The sequence below is a fragment of the Lottia gigantea genome (assembly GCF_000327385.1).
Source record: "Lottia gigantea unplaced genomic scaffold LOTGIsca_16, whole genome shotgun sequence".
Lineage (NCBI taxonomy): Eukaryota > Metazoa > Mollusca > Gastropoda > Lottiidae > Lottia > Lottia gigantea.
In genome coordinates this window covers 1594938-1608237 of record NW_008707965.1, presented here as the reverse complement: position 1 = coordinate 1608237, position 13300 = coordinate 1594938, and the positions used below count along the sequence as shown (strand labels likewise).

Below are 13300 nucleotides of genomic sequence, written 5' to 3'. Positions count from 1 at the left end.
ATCCTACAGGCTCCGACATTCTTAACCCTACCTTTCTTGATCTCCTGATGCTGCTCTCTGGATTGTGGATATTGAAGACCTTGGTGTCATTAAAACATGTTTGATGCGATTTCATAGAAGGAGAATGGAAATATTCATGATCATTGTGTTTAAGGGGTGCTGGGATGACTTTTCCTCCAGTAGCCTATATAGTTGATTTTACTCTGTACAATGGATTCTGAAAATCTGACAATGCTGACAAATCTAGTGAAAGAAGTTGATTGAAGGGAGATCTGCTATCATAATAGGTTGCAGTAAAATTGATATTGTATGTACTAGTCTACTATATAGACCCATAATGTAGTCTATAATTCCATGGTAACCTATGCCAACCCTTCTGATAGACTGAAATGTTTTTAAAATGTCCCGACTGTTCACACTTAACAGAAGCACAACGATGTTCGATAATTAATGTGATTGATCTAAGGGAGGCTAATCTAGATTTCTCAATTACTATTAACACTTCAGACAACAGTTAAATCATTAAAGTGAATTGTCAGGGGATGTAACTCTATATGAAGAACTCGCGACTAATTCGGAACTCTTTAGTCAAAGAGGTAAAGAAGGTAACGTAATCTGCAAGCATTTCCTATTAATTTTTTCTTGCGAATTTGCAACATTTTGGTGAAAGAAAATAACTTTAAAGGGTAATGTATTTTTCACCTTTGAAGAAGTATTGAAGTTTGACTAAATGAAGTCGTTTTTGGAGTTTTTGAGGATCTTTCGGCTTCACATTCTTTATGCCAAAGCTTCAATTTTTTGCCTATCATCATCAACTATCGGTATCAAGCATCACCGTGACCGACATCGTTTACCACACCTGCATGACCAGTTGGTATAGTGAAAATCTGCGTGGACAATTTTCACACCTCAGAAGTTTCTGTTAATTGCCTCACAGAAGAGCATCAGTTTAATTACTTGAAAGGCCTGGAAGCAAAATTTCTTAAGATTGACTATTTGTGGTGAATGTGATTTGGTTAAAAATTTCATTTGCCACTTAGGTTAGTACCGGTACTAAGATAAAGTCTTATTGTTAACCTTAATTTAATAGATTCTTGGTCCAGAATTTAGGGGTTTTAATTTAGACTATCAGCATCAAATCTGTGACAAAGTATCAATAAGGTTTTAATTTTTTTTTTTAAATTATAAAAATTTTCAGGTATACTTGAAAACATTGAAGTTGACAAATATGGAAGGTGAAAACAGTACAGAGAATGCTTCTAACAACTCAGCTGGTGGAAGTAATGGACAGGCTGGCAATACTAGTGGTGGAACCAATACTCAATCTACTTCAGTTCTGGTCTCTACCCTTTACTTTCTGTATAATGACTGTATATTGAGTATTCCAACCATTTTATTTGGTTGGCGTAATAAATAATGGTTTACGTAATTAGGCCTTTGGAAGTTTCTCTGGCCAAAATTTAACTACTGTTTTTTAGCCCAGCCTTGCTCATACCTTCATACTTATTATCTAGTCTTCCATGACAATTTTGACGTAATAATAGCATTTATAATTCCTATGTCTTGTAAACAGTGAAGGGAAAAGTGAGAGTTATCCTAAATATCTCAATCACTGGCAAGTCTGTTAGGTGATTAGGTGCCATGGGTTTGAGTCTACCTCAATGTAATAAAATTTCTGATACCACAGCCAATGTTTTCGAAAGTTGGCCAGGTATTTGCTTTCACCTAAAGCTGATATATTACTGTATTATCTATTAAAATGATTCTGCAGTCTTTTCACCCTGTGATGTATTTTCCTGTGTTATATTTTTAGGCATTTATGATGGAGAACAAGGTGGCAGCTGGGTTATGGTTAACAAGAATTATTACTGTTATATTTACTATATTATTTATTCTACCATTCCTCGGGTAAGATTTATATCATATCTCTCCTGGTTATTTAAGATTTCAGTCTTTCAGCATCTTGTGACTTTGAATTTCTTGACTCTTTGAAATTTTAATGAAATAACCTTATAAAAGATTTGGTGGGTAAAGCTGTGTAATGGCCAAACTTTTTCTTTTCTTGTTTGCTTATGTCCTGTCTTTATTGACTCAGCCTACCTTACGTTTATTTGTTACATGCAAAATAACCTTTTTGTACATAGAATTTGAATTCAAATTTAAATTTAATTTTCATTTTTCTTCAGTCATTCAACAGTTGAATAAAGACCACGTTTTTCAAATTTTATAACAATAATATATGCTGATGCTGATAGAATATTTTCTCTTTTTTTCAGGGGTGATCCCTATAGCTTTTATCAGAGAGCCCTGATAAGTTGTGCTGCCACCAGTGCATTAAGATTACATCAGAGAATCCCCAACTTTCAGCTGAGTCGACAGTTTATCAGTATGTTATTTCTGGAAGATAGTTGTCATTATCTGATGTTTTCTATTCTGTTTATCAACATGTACCCTATTACCAGTATCCTTTTAAATACAACAGAAAATATCATCTAGATTTTTCCAGCATACTACTTTGACTCTTCAGGATCTGTTTTTTTATGTGCTCAGGGATGATCTTCCCTGGATTAAACCTTAGATTTAACAATTGTTTTGACAGGAACAGTGGGAAAAGATGAAAGATATTTTATCTTTAATGTTAGATTATGATAATCAGTTTTCTATTTTGATAATTATATGGACAATTTCAATTTCTCGAATTTAATCAAAAATAAACCTGTTTACAATATTCTAAATAGAACTATTAACTATTACATACAAATCTTCAAACTTTCTTTGCAATGATCATACCATTATCTGATTGATTTAAAATGAATTCAAATTCCTTAACCATAATTCAGTGGCTTTAATACCATGTTTCCTGTTTGCTTTACTTCATGCTTGTACCTATACCAAATCTGTATTAAATGTAAGTACAGAATATATTACAGTAATGGTTTCGTAGAATATTCTTGTTGCTGATTTTTCTCTCCTATTCACTGAGTTCACTTAATTTGTGTATTTGTGTTAAGTTCTATGTTTGAAAGTCATTCTGTATATCCAAAACTAGCTGTGCTGATGTGGATTTTATTTTCAATATATATTTATATATATCAGGATACATGAAATGAGCCCTTGTCTAAAGTAGTAACCATGGTGGCTCATAGGATTGGCTAGATGCTTGTTTTGTTTTTTGTTTGGACTCTATCTGAGCACGCTGAGGTGTTAGACACAATCTGGAGCAGAAAATAATTTGAAGCCTAAATAATACAAAAGCCAATAGGAATAAATCAAAAACATTTTGGTGTCATTCTATATGTCTTGAAGCAAATGGGGGCAGAACATATTTCGTGTATCATTCATGTTTTCCTTCTTTATTATAGGTAATGGGACCTAATTCCATGATGTTTTTAAGAAATATGATCACCAAGTTAGAATTACAACAGACTAATATTTTACGCTTTATAGCTTGTAATGAAATCTTCTTAATGCCAGCTATTATAATGTTTACATTCACGTAAGTTTCAACTTTACTGTTTTTATACTTGAAGCATGAGTGTCAGTATGACGAATGAGATGAGGTCTTGTCTTTGGAATTAGTGGCATGAGCCATCATTCTGTTTATCTGGACCTCTTGCTGCTATTCATTAAGTTTGCTAGTTTACCTTTCAATGTCAAGGTCTTGGATAGTAGTAATTATGAAAGTTGTCTGTTTTAGACTGAAATACCTGTTGCCTACGTTTGGTCATTGTTTCTCAGTCTAAATTATTCATGCCCTTGAACTCACTAACAAATTACTCCTTCAATCATCCTTCAGACAGAAGAGAAGAAGGATAACTCACTCTCCCTCACCTGAAGTTTCAATTTGCACTCAAAATATTAACTGCAAGGCCTGTAATCAATCATACTATATGTTTATTTGTTTTTATTTTTCAGAGGAAAAGCCAGTATTTTTATGCCGTTTGTTTACTACAGATTTTTATCTTTAAGATATTCTTCACGTCGAAATCCATACTGCAGGTAAATATTATATCTATTTTACATGTCAAAATAATTCCCCATTTTCCTTTGCCCTTTTTGATGAGGATATGAGGAAAAAATGTCTCAAAGAGAGCCAAATATAGACATGAAGACAATAGACCTTATTCAAGTCATGTTTAGTAAACACAGATTGTGGTTAAAAATGTCAAGGTTGTCATTTTACTGCTGTGACACGACATCACCATTTTTTATTTTCTTGAAGAACTTGATTCTGAATTAAATTTCAATATTTTCTTTTTCTTTAGAAAATATTGATCTTTAGGCCTATGATAACAAGGTTTACTTATAAAACAATCTTTAATAATGACACAATTTTGTATTTTTCAGGACTTTATTTTCAGAATTAAGAATGACAGTAGAATATTTATGTAACAAACCTCAATGTCCCCAGTTTATTCGTAATTTATTATTTCAAGGTATCTCCATTGTATCAAGACTAGCACCTGCTCCAGCTACCGCTCAATAGATCAAATTTGGATCTTCATTTCCCTGAGGCATATTTCACACAGTCTAATTAAAATTACATGTAGACCAAACTTTCGTTCTTTTATTTTTGATATAGCCACTTCAGTTAGGGACAAATTTCTGTGATGTTCTACGCTGTAATTTTGTGATAGAGTGAAGAAATTAGATTGGTTCAAGCAAAGGTCAAAAGGTTATTGGACGAATGTTCAAGAGACCTGTCACTAAAGTGACTTTATTAAAAATAAAAGCTAATAAAAAACAAAAAGGAAAGTTTGATCTAATTTAAATAAGACTGAATTCAAGAGATTTGGTTAAGATAAATTTCAAGTACCACGCAATGCAATAATAAATGGTCTGTTGTCAGAAAGTCTGTAAGTTATGGAACTTAAAATATGACTCTGATTGGTTAGAAATACAAATATTTAATATCAACCAATCAATTCTGTTGTCTGAAAATTATGATGTCCTTGTATCTTGCTGATTGGTTAATATTTCAATTACAGAGAATTCAACCAATCAAGCTTATTACTACTGTATTTGTTAGAATCTAAGTTTCTGATTAAAAAATATTTTATGTAAATTTCATCAAAAGTTATAATAATATCACTCCTAAAAAATGTCACATATTTCATTGCCAGTAATAAGCTTAAGATTTCTTGAGAAACTTGAATGAGGATTGTGGATTGTTCTCTATAGCCAGTCATGTCTGTTTGAAATTTCAATATGTTAGGTACTTATTATTGTTGGTCATTTCTATCACAAGGTTGTATTTTATCTAATAACTATATCTGAAAGTGGACAATTCTTTTAAAATTGAGAGCTAACATCTTCATTAAAGGAACATGTAAAGCAACATAATTGAGAGGGGTGGGGGAGGTGCTAGTGGGCCTCATCATTGATTGTACATTTATTTCATATATTTATATATCAATAATTTTTCTTCATTTTTTCTGAATTATAATAATTATCTTTGTCTTTTATATTTTAACTTTTTAAACACATTGTCTGCAATTATTTTTCAAAATATTTGAAATGGTTTTGTACAAAATATAACGCTGTTGGCAGTGAATATGTTTGCAATCAAATGGAAATTTTGTACAAGAATGTACTTAAAAATGAACATAAAGGATTCTTATTCTGGCATTTTCTTAAAAAAATAAGGGTTGTAGTGAACATCACTATGTTTCATAATCGCTTTTGTAAATATTTTTTTTAAAATTCAGAATCCATACTCTTCTTGCAATATTGGAATTCAGAGATAATGTTTGTTGAAAAGAAACCAGTTACTATTGACAAGCAACAAGTCACTATTCAACAGAAGGCAATAGTCACTCGGAGAATGATTTTAAATTCATGGCCAAAAGTTCATCTATAAAATATTGCTTTGAAAGTTTCATATTTTGCACTTTAGAACTCATCTTTCACTCCTTGGCATTCGTGTATAAACATCCAATTCATTTATAAGATATCATTTGAAAAATTTCTTATTTTGCACATTAAGAAATAATTTTGCACCTGAATTTGTGTATTCATGTATATATTAGTTTATTTATGTTTATTGTGTAGTTTTAATTAACTCTGGGACTTGTCCAAAATATCATAAGTTAAGAAAAGATAGTCAAGAGATATGAGCTGCATTAATAAGGTTGGCAATAATCTGGAAACCCGATTTCTGCACGCTTTTTACTGGGAACTGAATATTTACTATGTAAAATATCTGGTTTCTGGTTCTACAGGGCTGTGATTGGGAACTTCTATTTTTCTATTCTGTACATCATCTTGAGACTAACTTTGAAAAAATACTAAGTAAAAATTTGTTAAATTTGGAGATAAATTCCTCAGAAATATTCATAAAATTTGAGATTAAAAAAAATATTTGTTTATTTCCTGAAAAAATTACTTTAATTACAATACGGCAAAGAAAAATTCAAAAATACATGCATGCCTTTGGTTGAAAATATCTTATTCAAGTGATGATGTTTTGGACTAGATGTTTCAGATATAATGTAAGGGTAGAATGAAACTGATGAAAATATGATATAATATGTTTGTAAAGTTTGAAGGAATTATAGTTATAAAAGATATTAGTATGATAATTTATTACAATGTTATATTTTGTATTCTTGTATCACAGTCATTAATTATAGTATAAAAACAGCCATAATGGTAGTATAATTTGAAATAAAAACAGTTATCTTATATAAATAAAACACTATTATGGATATACTACTCCTATTTAATTTAAGTAACTTTCAATTTGCATACAGGAATCTTATCAAGCAATGAAATAAGAGACAATTGAATCGAATTGAAATGTTGCTTAAATTAAAGAGGAGTAGTATATCCATAATAGTATTTTATTTATATATTCTATCTACTTCTAAATGTCATTCAAGGATTATAGTTATTATTTTGTTTGTATGAATAAATTGATGGGTTTGTGAATTGTGAATAAATGTGATTTTATTTAATTCCTGACAAAAGTATTGTTATATTTTAAGTCATCTTTCCATAATTAGCAGAGGCCTATTTTACTTTACTTATCGTATGAATCCTTTTTATACGCCCACATGATTTGTGGACATATATTGCCGTGGCCCCTGTCCGTCGGTCTGTCCACATTTCTTGTAGGTGGTAATAAGTTATTGCCCTTGCCTTAGTAAAAACGAATCAAATTTCGATTGTAGGCACAATAGAGACTACAGTTTTTATCCAACCTAGATGAAACTAGATGTATGTATGTATTGATGAGATCTCGGTCAAGTTAAAAATTGGTAATAATCAGATCAACAGTTTCTGAGTTATTGCCCTTGTGTGTACAGCGATGAGACATTGTTCATGTTTGAATTTCATGATAACTTGATGAACTGTTTCAGGTTTTTGCCTTGACTTATGGATGATTTTAAGATTATTTGAAAATTCATTATTAAGCCACTAAAGATTTTGTTATCATTTCTGACAGCTGGTAGTGGGCGCATGTTACCTTGCCTGGCAAGCTATCTTTAAATTTACTTGCATCAGCCAATTGATGCTTTGCTTGAATTGTGGTGAATGAACTACATTTGGTTTTAGATGAGTTCAGATTTGGACAGGTTTCGTTTAGAGGTCTAAGAGTTATCTTCCCTGACATGCAATCGTATTCAATTTTGTGATAAAAAATGAAGAGCAATACATCTTGGATTGAGCTGGTCTTTATTGCTGACTTTTTGGACGGCCTATGGACTGGTATGTGAAACCCTATGGCTTTTGTCAGCAATTTACATATACCGTTGTCCTGAGTAATTCTTACTCCACTTTATTTCAACTTGAATTTAACAAATTAATCTGTACTAATCGTGAAGGATAACTGCAGGGTTCAAAGTCCTAGCCTGTTGACTCTGATAATTACAATGACAACTGACTGCGAGGTTAAATATACCCATCGGTGTTTTAACGTTTGTTGCTCGCTGATACTGCTGTCAAGTATCGACTTCAAAGGCTGGAGAGAAAGTCAAGTAGTAACCTTGCTAGTGGGAACAAGGTAACCAAATTAGCCTGCAAATATTTTAGCAATTTTGTGTTAATCGTGGGATGGGTTCACTGTCCTTTATTCGTAGCAGACGACAGTGTAGGTGTAGTGGAAATAGTTTCTGGTATACAGGAAGCATTCTAAAAATAGAATAGTCTACACCAATATCAAATTTCATCACAAAGCTTTTCTTAACTGAATTCCAAAATGGCGACCAGGTGAAGTTTTCTTGCAGACTGTGTCAAAATGGATTCGTATTTTTTGACTCTAGTTCTATTGTGTGTGTTTATTGGAGAGGTTTCCAGCAAGCCGAGGACTTCAGAGCCACCGAGTATTAAAAATATCCTTGTATTTGGTGGAAATGGTTTGCTTGGAGCCCCCACTGTGGAAGGACTAATCCAAGCTGGACACAAATGTACCTTGATCAACCGTGGTAATTGGTATTGGAATTCATACATCACCATCAAGCCCCATGTACATCATATCAAATTTGACCGTATGCAGTCACTGTCCAAGTGTGAAGCACTGGTGGCCATGTTAGACGGAGGACAACGTTTCGATTTGGTTATAGACTTTAGCGCATATCACATGTTCGCTGTAAACGAAGCCGTATCGCTTCTGAAGGGTCGTGTTGGATTGTACGTTTATATTAGTTCCGATTCCGTCTATGAAGTTTGTTTAAAGAATCATTCGAATCCATCCATTGAAACAGACGCAATTCGATCAACGGATCCAGACGAAATGCAAGAGTATGCAACGAAGGACGATTACGGCCACAGAAAACTGGAAAGTGAAGAGGCATTAGAAAAGCAGCTACAAGCCAATGGCATTCCGTACATTTCGTTGCGTCTACCGGACGTTGTCGGACCAAGAGATAACACGTATCGTTGGTGGATTTATCAAATGTGGATGCGATTGCAGAAATATTTGGACAAGCCCGTTACGATTCCTGCAAATGTGGCCAAACAACCCATGAGTTTTGTTTACTCCCAGGACGTGGCGGATCTGATCCTGGATTTGACCAACAATTCACCGGATCCAGATGTTTTAAACCAGGCTTATAATCTAGCTTTCCGAGAAACGTTCACACTACAAGAATTCTTAAACGAGATTAAAAATTTACTGAACATTTCAGATGTGGAAATAGGGGTTGATGAAAATTCAGATTCATTCCGATTGTTTCCGTCCGTGTCTCTCGGTCCAGTGGACATTAGTAAAGCAGAGAGACAATTAAAATGGAGCCCAACCCCGTGGGTGGAGGCTTTAAAGGACACTGTGCAGTTCTATGAAACCTGTTTATCAAAAGACGAGTTTGATGTGCCACGACGGGACATCATAAGGTCAATGCAAGTGTACTTTTCGGACCATCCGTTCCGAGTTTTAATCGGAGTGAAACGAGAGTATAGAGTCGACTACACTGCTTCAAAAGACGAATTATAAAGAGTATCATCGGTCTCCCTCCAAAACTTTTTTTTGTCCGTCCAGAGATAGAATTACCAGAGGTAACAATACAGTGCTAGACGTGTCCTGGTTGAGGATAGAGAGCAGGGTTTCAGATTCCGGAATTTCCGGAATTTTTATCTTCGTGTCTCTAACCCAGTCAACGCCGATGCTTTCAGTGCCTAAGATTAGGAATATAGAAATATTTCTGTTCTTACAATAATTGTTTAATATACATTTACAATAAAAACATGTTATGTCTTTGTTAGCCCCCTTTTTACTTATTCATTTAAACTGCATTTAAGATATGGGTCACCAGTATTGTCAAAGAGATAAACATGTTATTCTATATTCTGATTCAACTCTGACGGCATACAGTCCGTCTCACCTTTCCATATTTTTGAAATAAATTTTTCCACGCAGTCAAAGTTGCAGATGTAGGGTGTTCACGGTAGCGGTGGGACAACATCATTTTCTAGATGCTAGAAATAAAAGATACAAAGTTTTTTGGATCTATTAGCACCAGCGAGTTACGACCCGAGAACAGGTGCTTGTCTCATCTAGTTGTTGATCAATACTTGTTCATTATGATAGAAGGGCATAATACCAAATATAACCGCCGAGGATATGATAAGAGTCAAGGTACAAACTATAAAGAAACATCTATCCACCACCCGGGCTATTAACTTCCATTCATTTTCCAGAGCTTGTCCCAATTCATCGTCCTTTCTCGTCTGGCACACCTCGTGATACAGTTCTTTTACAGCTGCCAGAAATTCTTTCCGGGACTGAATACTGTTAGAAGAATCAAAATGAGCAATACTTTTCATTAGTTTCATGGTCGACTTGGCTGCTGCGGTCGACAAATGAGTTGTTGAAGTCGATCCTACAGAAGCAGATCCTACATCATTATGGGTGCTGCTACTGACCTTAATATCCGGGTGGATCTTTTCTTGCTCTTCCTGAGAAGGTTTCCCATGCTCTGACCGGCTTCCCGCAGTCGCCTTGTGCAATAAATTTCGAGAATCGCGCTTTCTGTCGATATCAATAGACACCTGAATTTTCTCCTGTGACTCTGATTTAGAGCTTGAAGTGTCTTCCTGCGAATTTAAAGGTACCACAGAGTTTCTCTTACTGCCCACGCAAAGCCACGGCGCCAGGTATTCCAAGCAAATCTTCCGTAACAGTCTAGGAGGGCGGTTATACTCCGTTCTGTGATGTAAATTCAATACAAAGACGGAAACTGTTACGGAAAATGTTGACGCTCCCATGAAACACAGAAGGTAGATTTCTGAAAGAAAAAGGGTTCGATATTCAAAAATGGAACCTTGTTTTAAATTTTGGTAAAAGGGGCGGACGGGATTGATGATGGTTCTTATAGCATAGTCCGTGAGAGCCGAAGATGAATGTATTTGCTGTATTGTACAAAGCAACTTTCCCTGACTATTTTCAAGGAAATATAGACAACTTCATCAAAGAACCATCGACATTCTGGTTCAAGGACAAACGAAATGTCGGGACAATGCCACTTTTTTTGTGGTCAGATGTATCCAAGGATTTTAAACGCAAACACTTACCTAATAAGGGTGTGGTGTTAGCTGAAGTTGGAATACTTTCAGCTATCATCAGTTGAAACACGGAGAAGGAAAGAAGAACAGTAACTCCCAAAGAAATCTTCTCTCCTGCATCTGGTGGTAGGTAAAAAACCATCAGGACTAGCACCGACATCATCAGGCACGGAATCATAATATTGATAAAATAGTACAAGAACTTCCGCCGGATGTACAGTCTGAAATTGATCTCCGGAAAATTCAAATCTGGACAACACACATACACGAATTCCCCACGATATACTTCGGTTTTATCGATCATCCACTCTCCGTTCGGATCGAAATTTTCAAAACTGATCACTTTAGATCGATTACTGAGTTTTACTTGGTCGTCAGTGTATTGCCAGTTGCCAATGCTGATTTCACAAGACTGCGAGTCGAAAGGGTAGTAGGTGATGTCGATTGGACACGAGGTGCTGAAAATTCCACCGGGCTCCCATACAACCTTTCCATTAAAATATACCGCTACTCTAAACATAGTCTCGAACTCTCTCCGGAATATCTGGTCTATGCTGAAACAGAAGAGGGAACACTGTGTTCAACTAACATAAATAATAATCTAAACATCGTTCAATTGCTAATTCTCGGGTTAGTCAAACTCCAAGATATCTTGGTGTGTAGTCATCTAGTACCTCTGAGCCCTCTGATCCTTAATTTGGGGTTGAAAAATCCCGTTTAACAACAGGAAACGATTAAAAAAACATTATCTTTAAACAAACTATATGGCTAGCAAATTGTGGTCAGTCTGAAGACAAAAACTTACCTGTTACCAACCGATAGATCGGGTAGCCAGACCTTGCTGGCGGGAAGAACCAAACGAGTAATGTTATCAAACTCTTCTGGATTCCATTGTAAGAAGTCGTCAATCCATTCCTGAAAGATGGTGTTTGATAAGGCAAATTTATTTGGATACTAATCTTTATCCAATAGTACCTTCGAATGTGGTTGGTTTGGGCACCCAGCAAATCTTATGCAAGAAGCTCTGATTCGCTATGATATATGAACGTGTTTTCCTCTAAAATCCCTTGAAACTTAATTACATTCTTACCGCATATAACCATCCAGTCACTGATAGGGCTTCACTTCTAATGTTCTGAAACAGAAGAATGGCTTTAACAATGGAACTCTTTTATTGAATTACTATACTGTTTTTGAGTGTGATTGTTACTTTCAAGACCATGTCATTGGGTGTAATAATTAAAGACAGATCCTTTACAATTAACAGAGAGAGGGTGCTTCACTTTGAACATTCACCTGGGCAGAGCAGTTACACAGAATATATAACTACGACCTTCGCTAACTAATGTGTACCAATATGCCTACATTGATTAGTGCTGGATATTGCCAATCATGCCACGATAAGATCCTTGTATCGCGATACGATACATATATTTCGATATTGGGTAATTTCCTATACACATATCGTGGCATGCCGTATCGCGATACATAGATTCATATATCGTGCCAGCACTAAATTAATAGATTCATAGGCCTATATGAAACTATCGTGTCTAACAGAGGGCAGATTGTGACTGGTATCGTGATCTGTAAAGAACTGGTTATAAGAGATAAAACACTGACCTACCAGTTCATCCAGTCTTGACATGTAGAAATCTAGAGTCACCGATACTGATTCTGATGCATTCATTCTAGGACGAGCATCTCGACTGTAGTTCTGGAATAGCTGGTTTATTAATACACCTTCGTGATCACAACCTGGTGTTACGAGACATAAAATTCATGCTCATTATTGAGTGATTGGTTTGGCTCGACTGTTTCTGACGAGTGGCACCGATGTAACCATGCATAGTCCAAGCATGAAGGGAATGGAAGATTTAAAATAACAACACCGCCTGATAAATTCGAAGTTCCAGCTTTACTCATGCTGAACATAGCAACAAACATACCAAGAACTCATGTGCATGGATGGACATGCCACGCCGACATGCCACTTGGTGTCCATGTTCATGTTGCATGTGATGGTCACGATTGCCTTGTCTTGTATTCTGACAATATAGTCAGTTCAGAACATATGCTTACTTGAGGGTATGATGAGATGCAGCAAGGCAGTAATCAACAATTTCAACAGGAAACTAAACACCTCCATTGGATATTGCAGCTGTTGATGCATGGTAAAAACAAAATGGCGGAAATTTACGCGTGACGTTATCCTGATGACGTCACAGTTTTTGACGTCAAAGCAAAGTGCTCTTTTTTCCCCCTTCTGGCATTTTGACCTAAACTGGTACCCTGTTGT

At 35.1% G+C, this 13300-nt stretch overlaps 3 protein-coding genes across 3 annotated transcripts; 2 read left to right on the top strand and 1 right to left on the bottom strand.

Moving 5' to 3' along the window:
• The first annotated feature begins 611 nt into the window (after positions 1–611).
• Positions 612–5046, top strand: LOTGIDRAFT_186614 (hypothetical protein). Its single transcript, XM_009050968.1, has 8 exons — positions 612–686; positions 1199–1339; positions 1814–1908; positions 2277–2461; positions 2841–2908; positions 3363–3496; positions 3916–3999; positions 4348–5046. Exons 2-8 carry the CDS (start codon positions 1229–1231, stop codon positions 4484–4486), a joined length of 816 nt encoding a protein of 271 aa, XP_009049216.1. The 5' UTR covers positions 612–686; positions 1199–1228; the 3' UTR covers positions 4487–5046.
• A 3193-nt stretch (positions 5047–8239) lies between these two features.
• On the top strand, positions 8240–9433 carry LOTGIDRAFT_158251 (hypothetical protein; the record flags this gene model as incomplete). The annotated part of the gene is made up of 1 exon (XM_009050967.1): positions 8240–9433. One exon carries the CDS (start codon positions 8240–8242, stop codon positions 9431–9433), a length of 1194 nt encoding a protein of 397 aa, XP_009049215.1.
• Positions 9434–10611: 1178 nt separating this feature from the next.
• LOTGIDRAFT_53687 (hypothetical protein) lies at positions 10612–12760 on the bottom strand (the record flags this gene model as incomplete). The annotated part of the gene is made up of 4 exons (XM_009050966.1): positions 10612–10724; positions 11011–11555; positions 11807–11955; positions 12629–12760. Coding segments are annotated over 4 exons (939 nt in total), but the record flags the coding sequence as incomplete, so codon positions are not given.
• Positions 12761–13300: the final 540 nt, after the last annotated feature.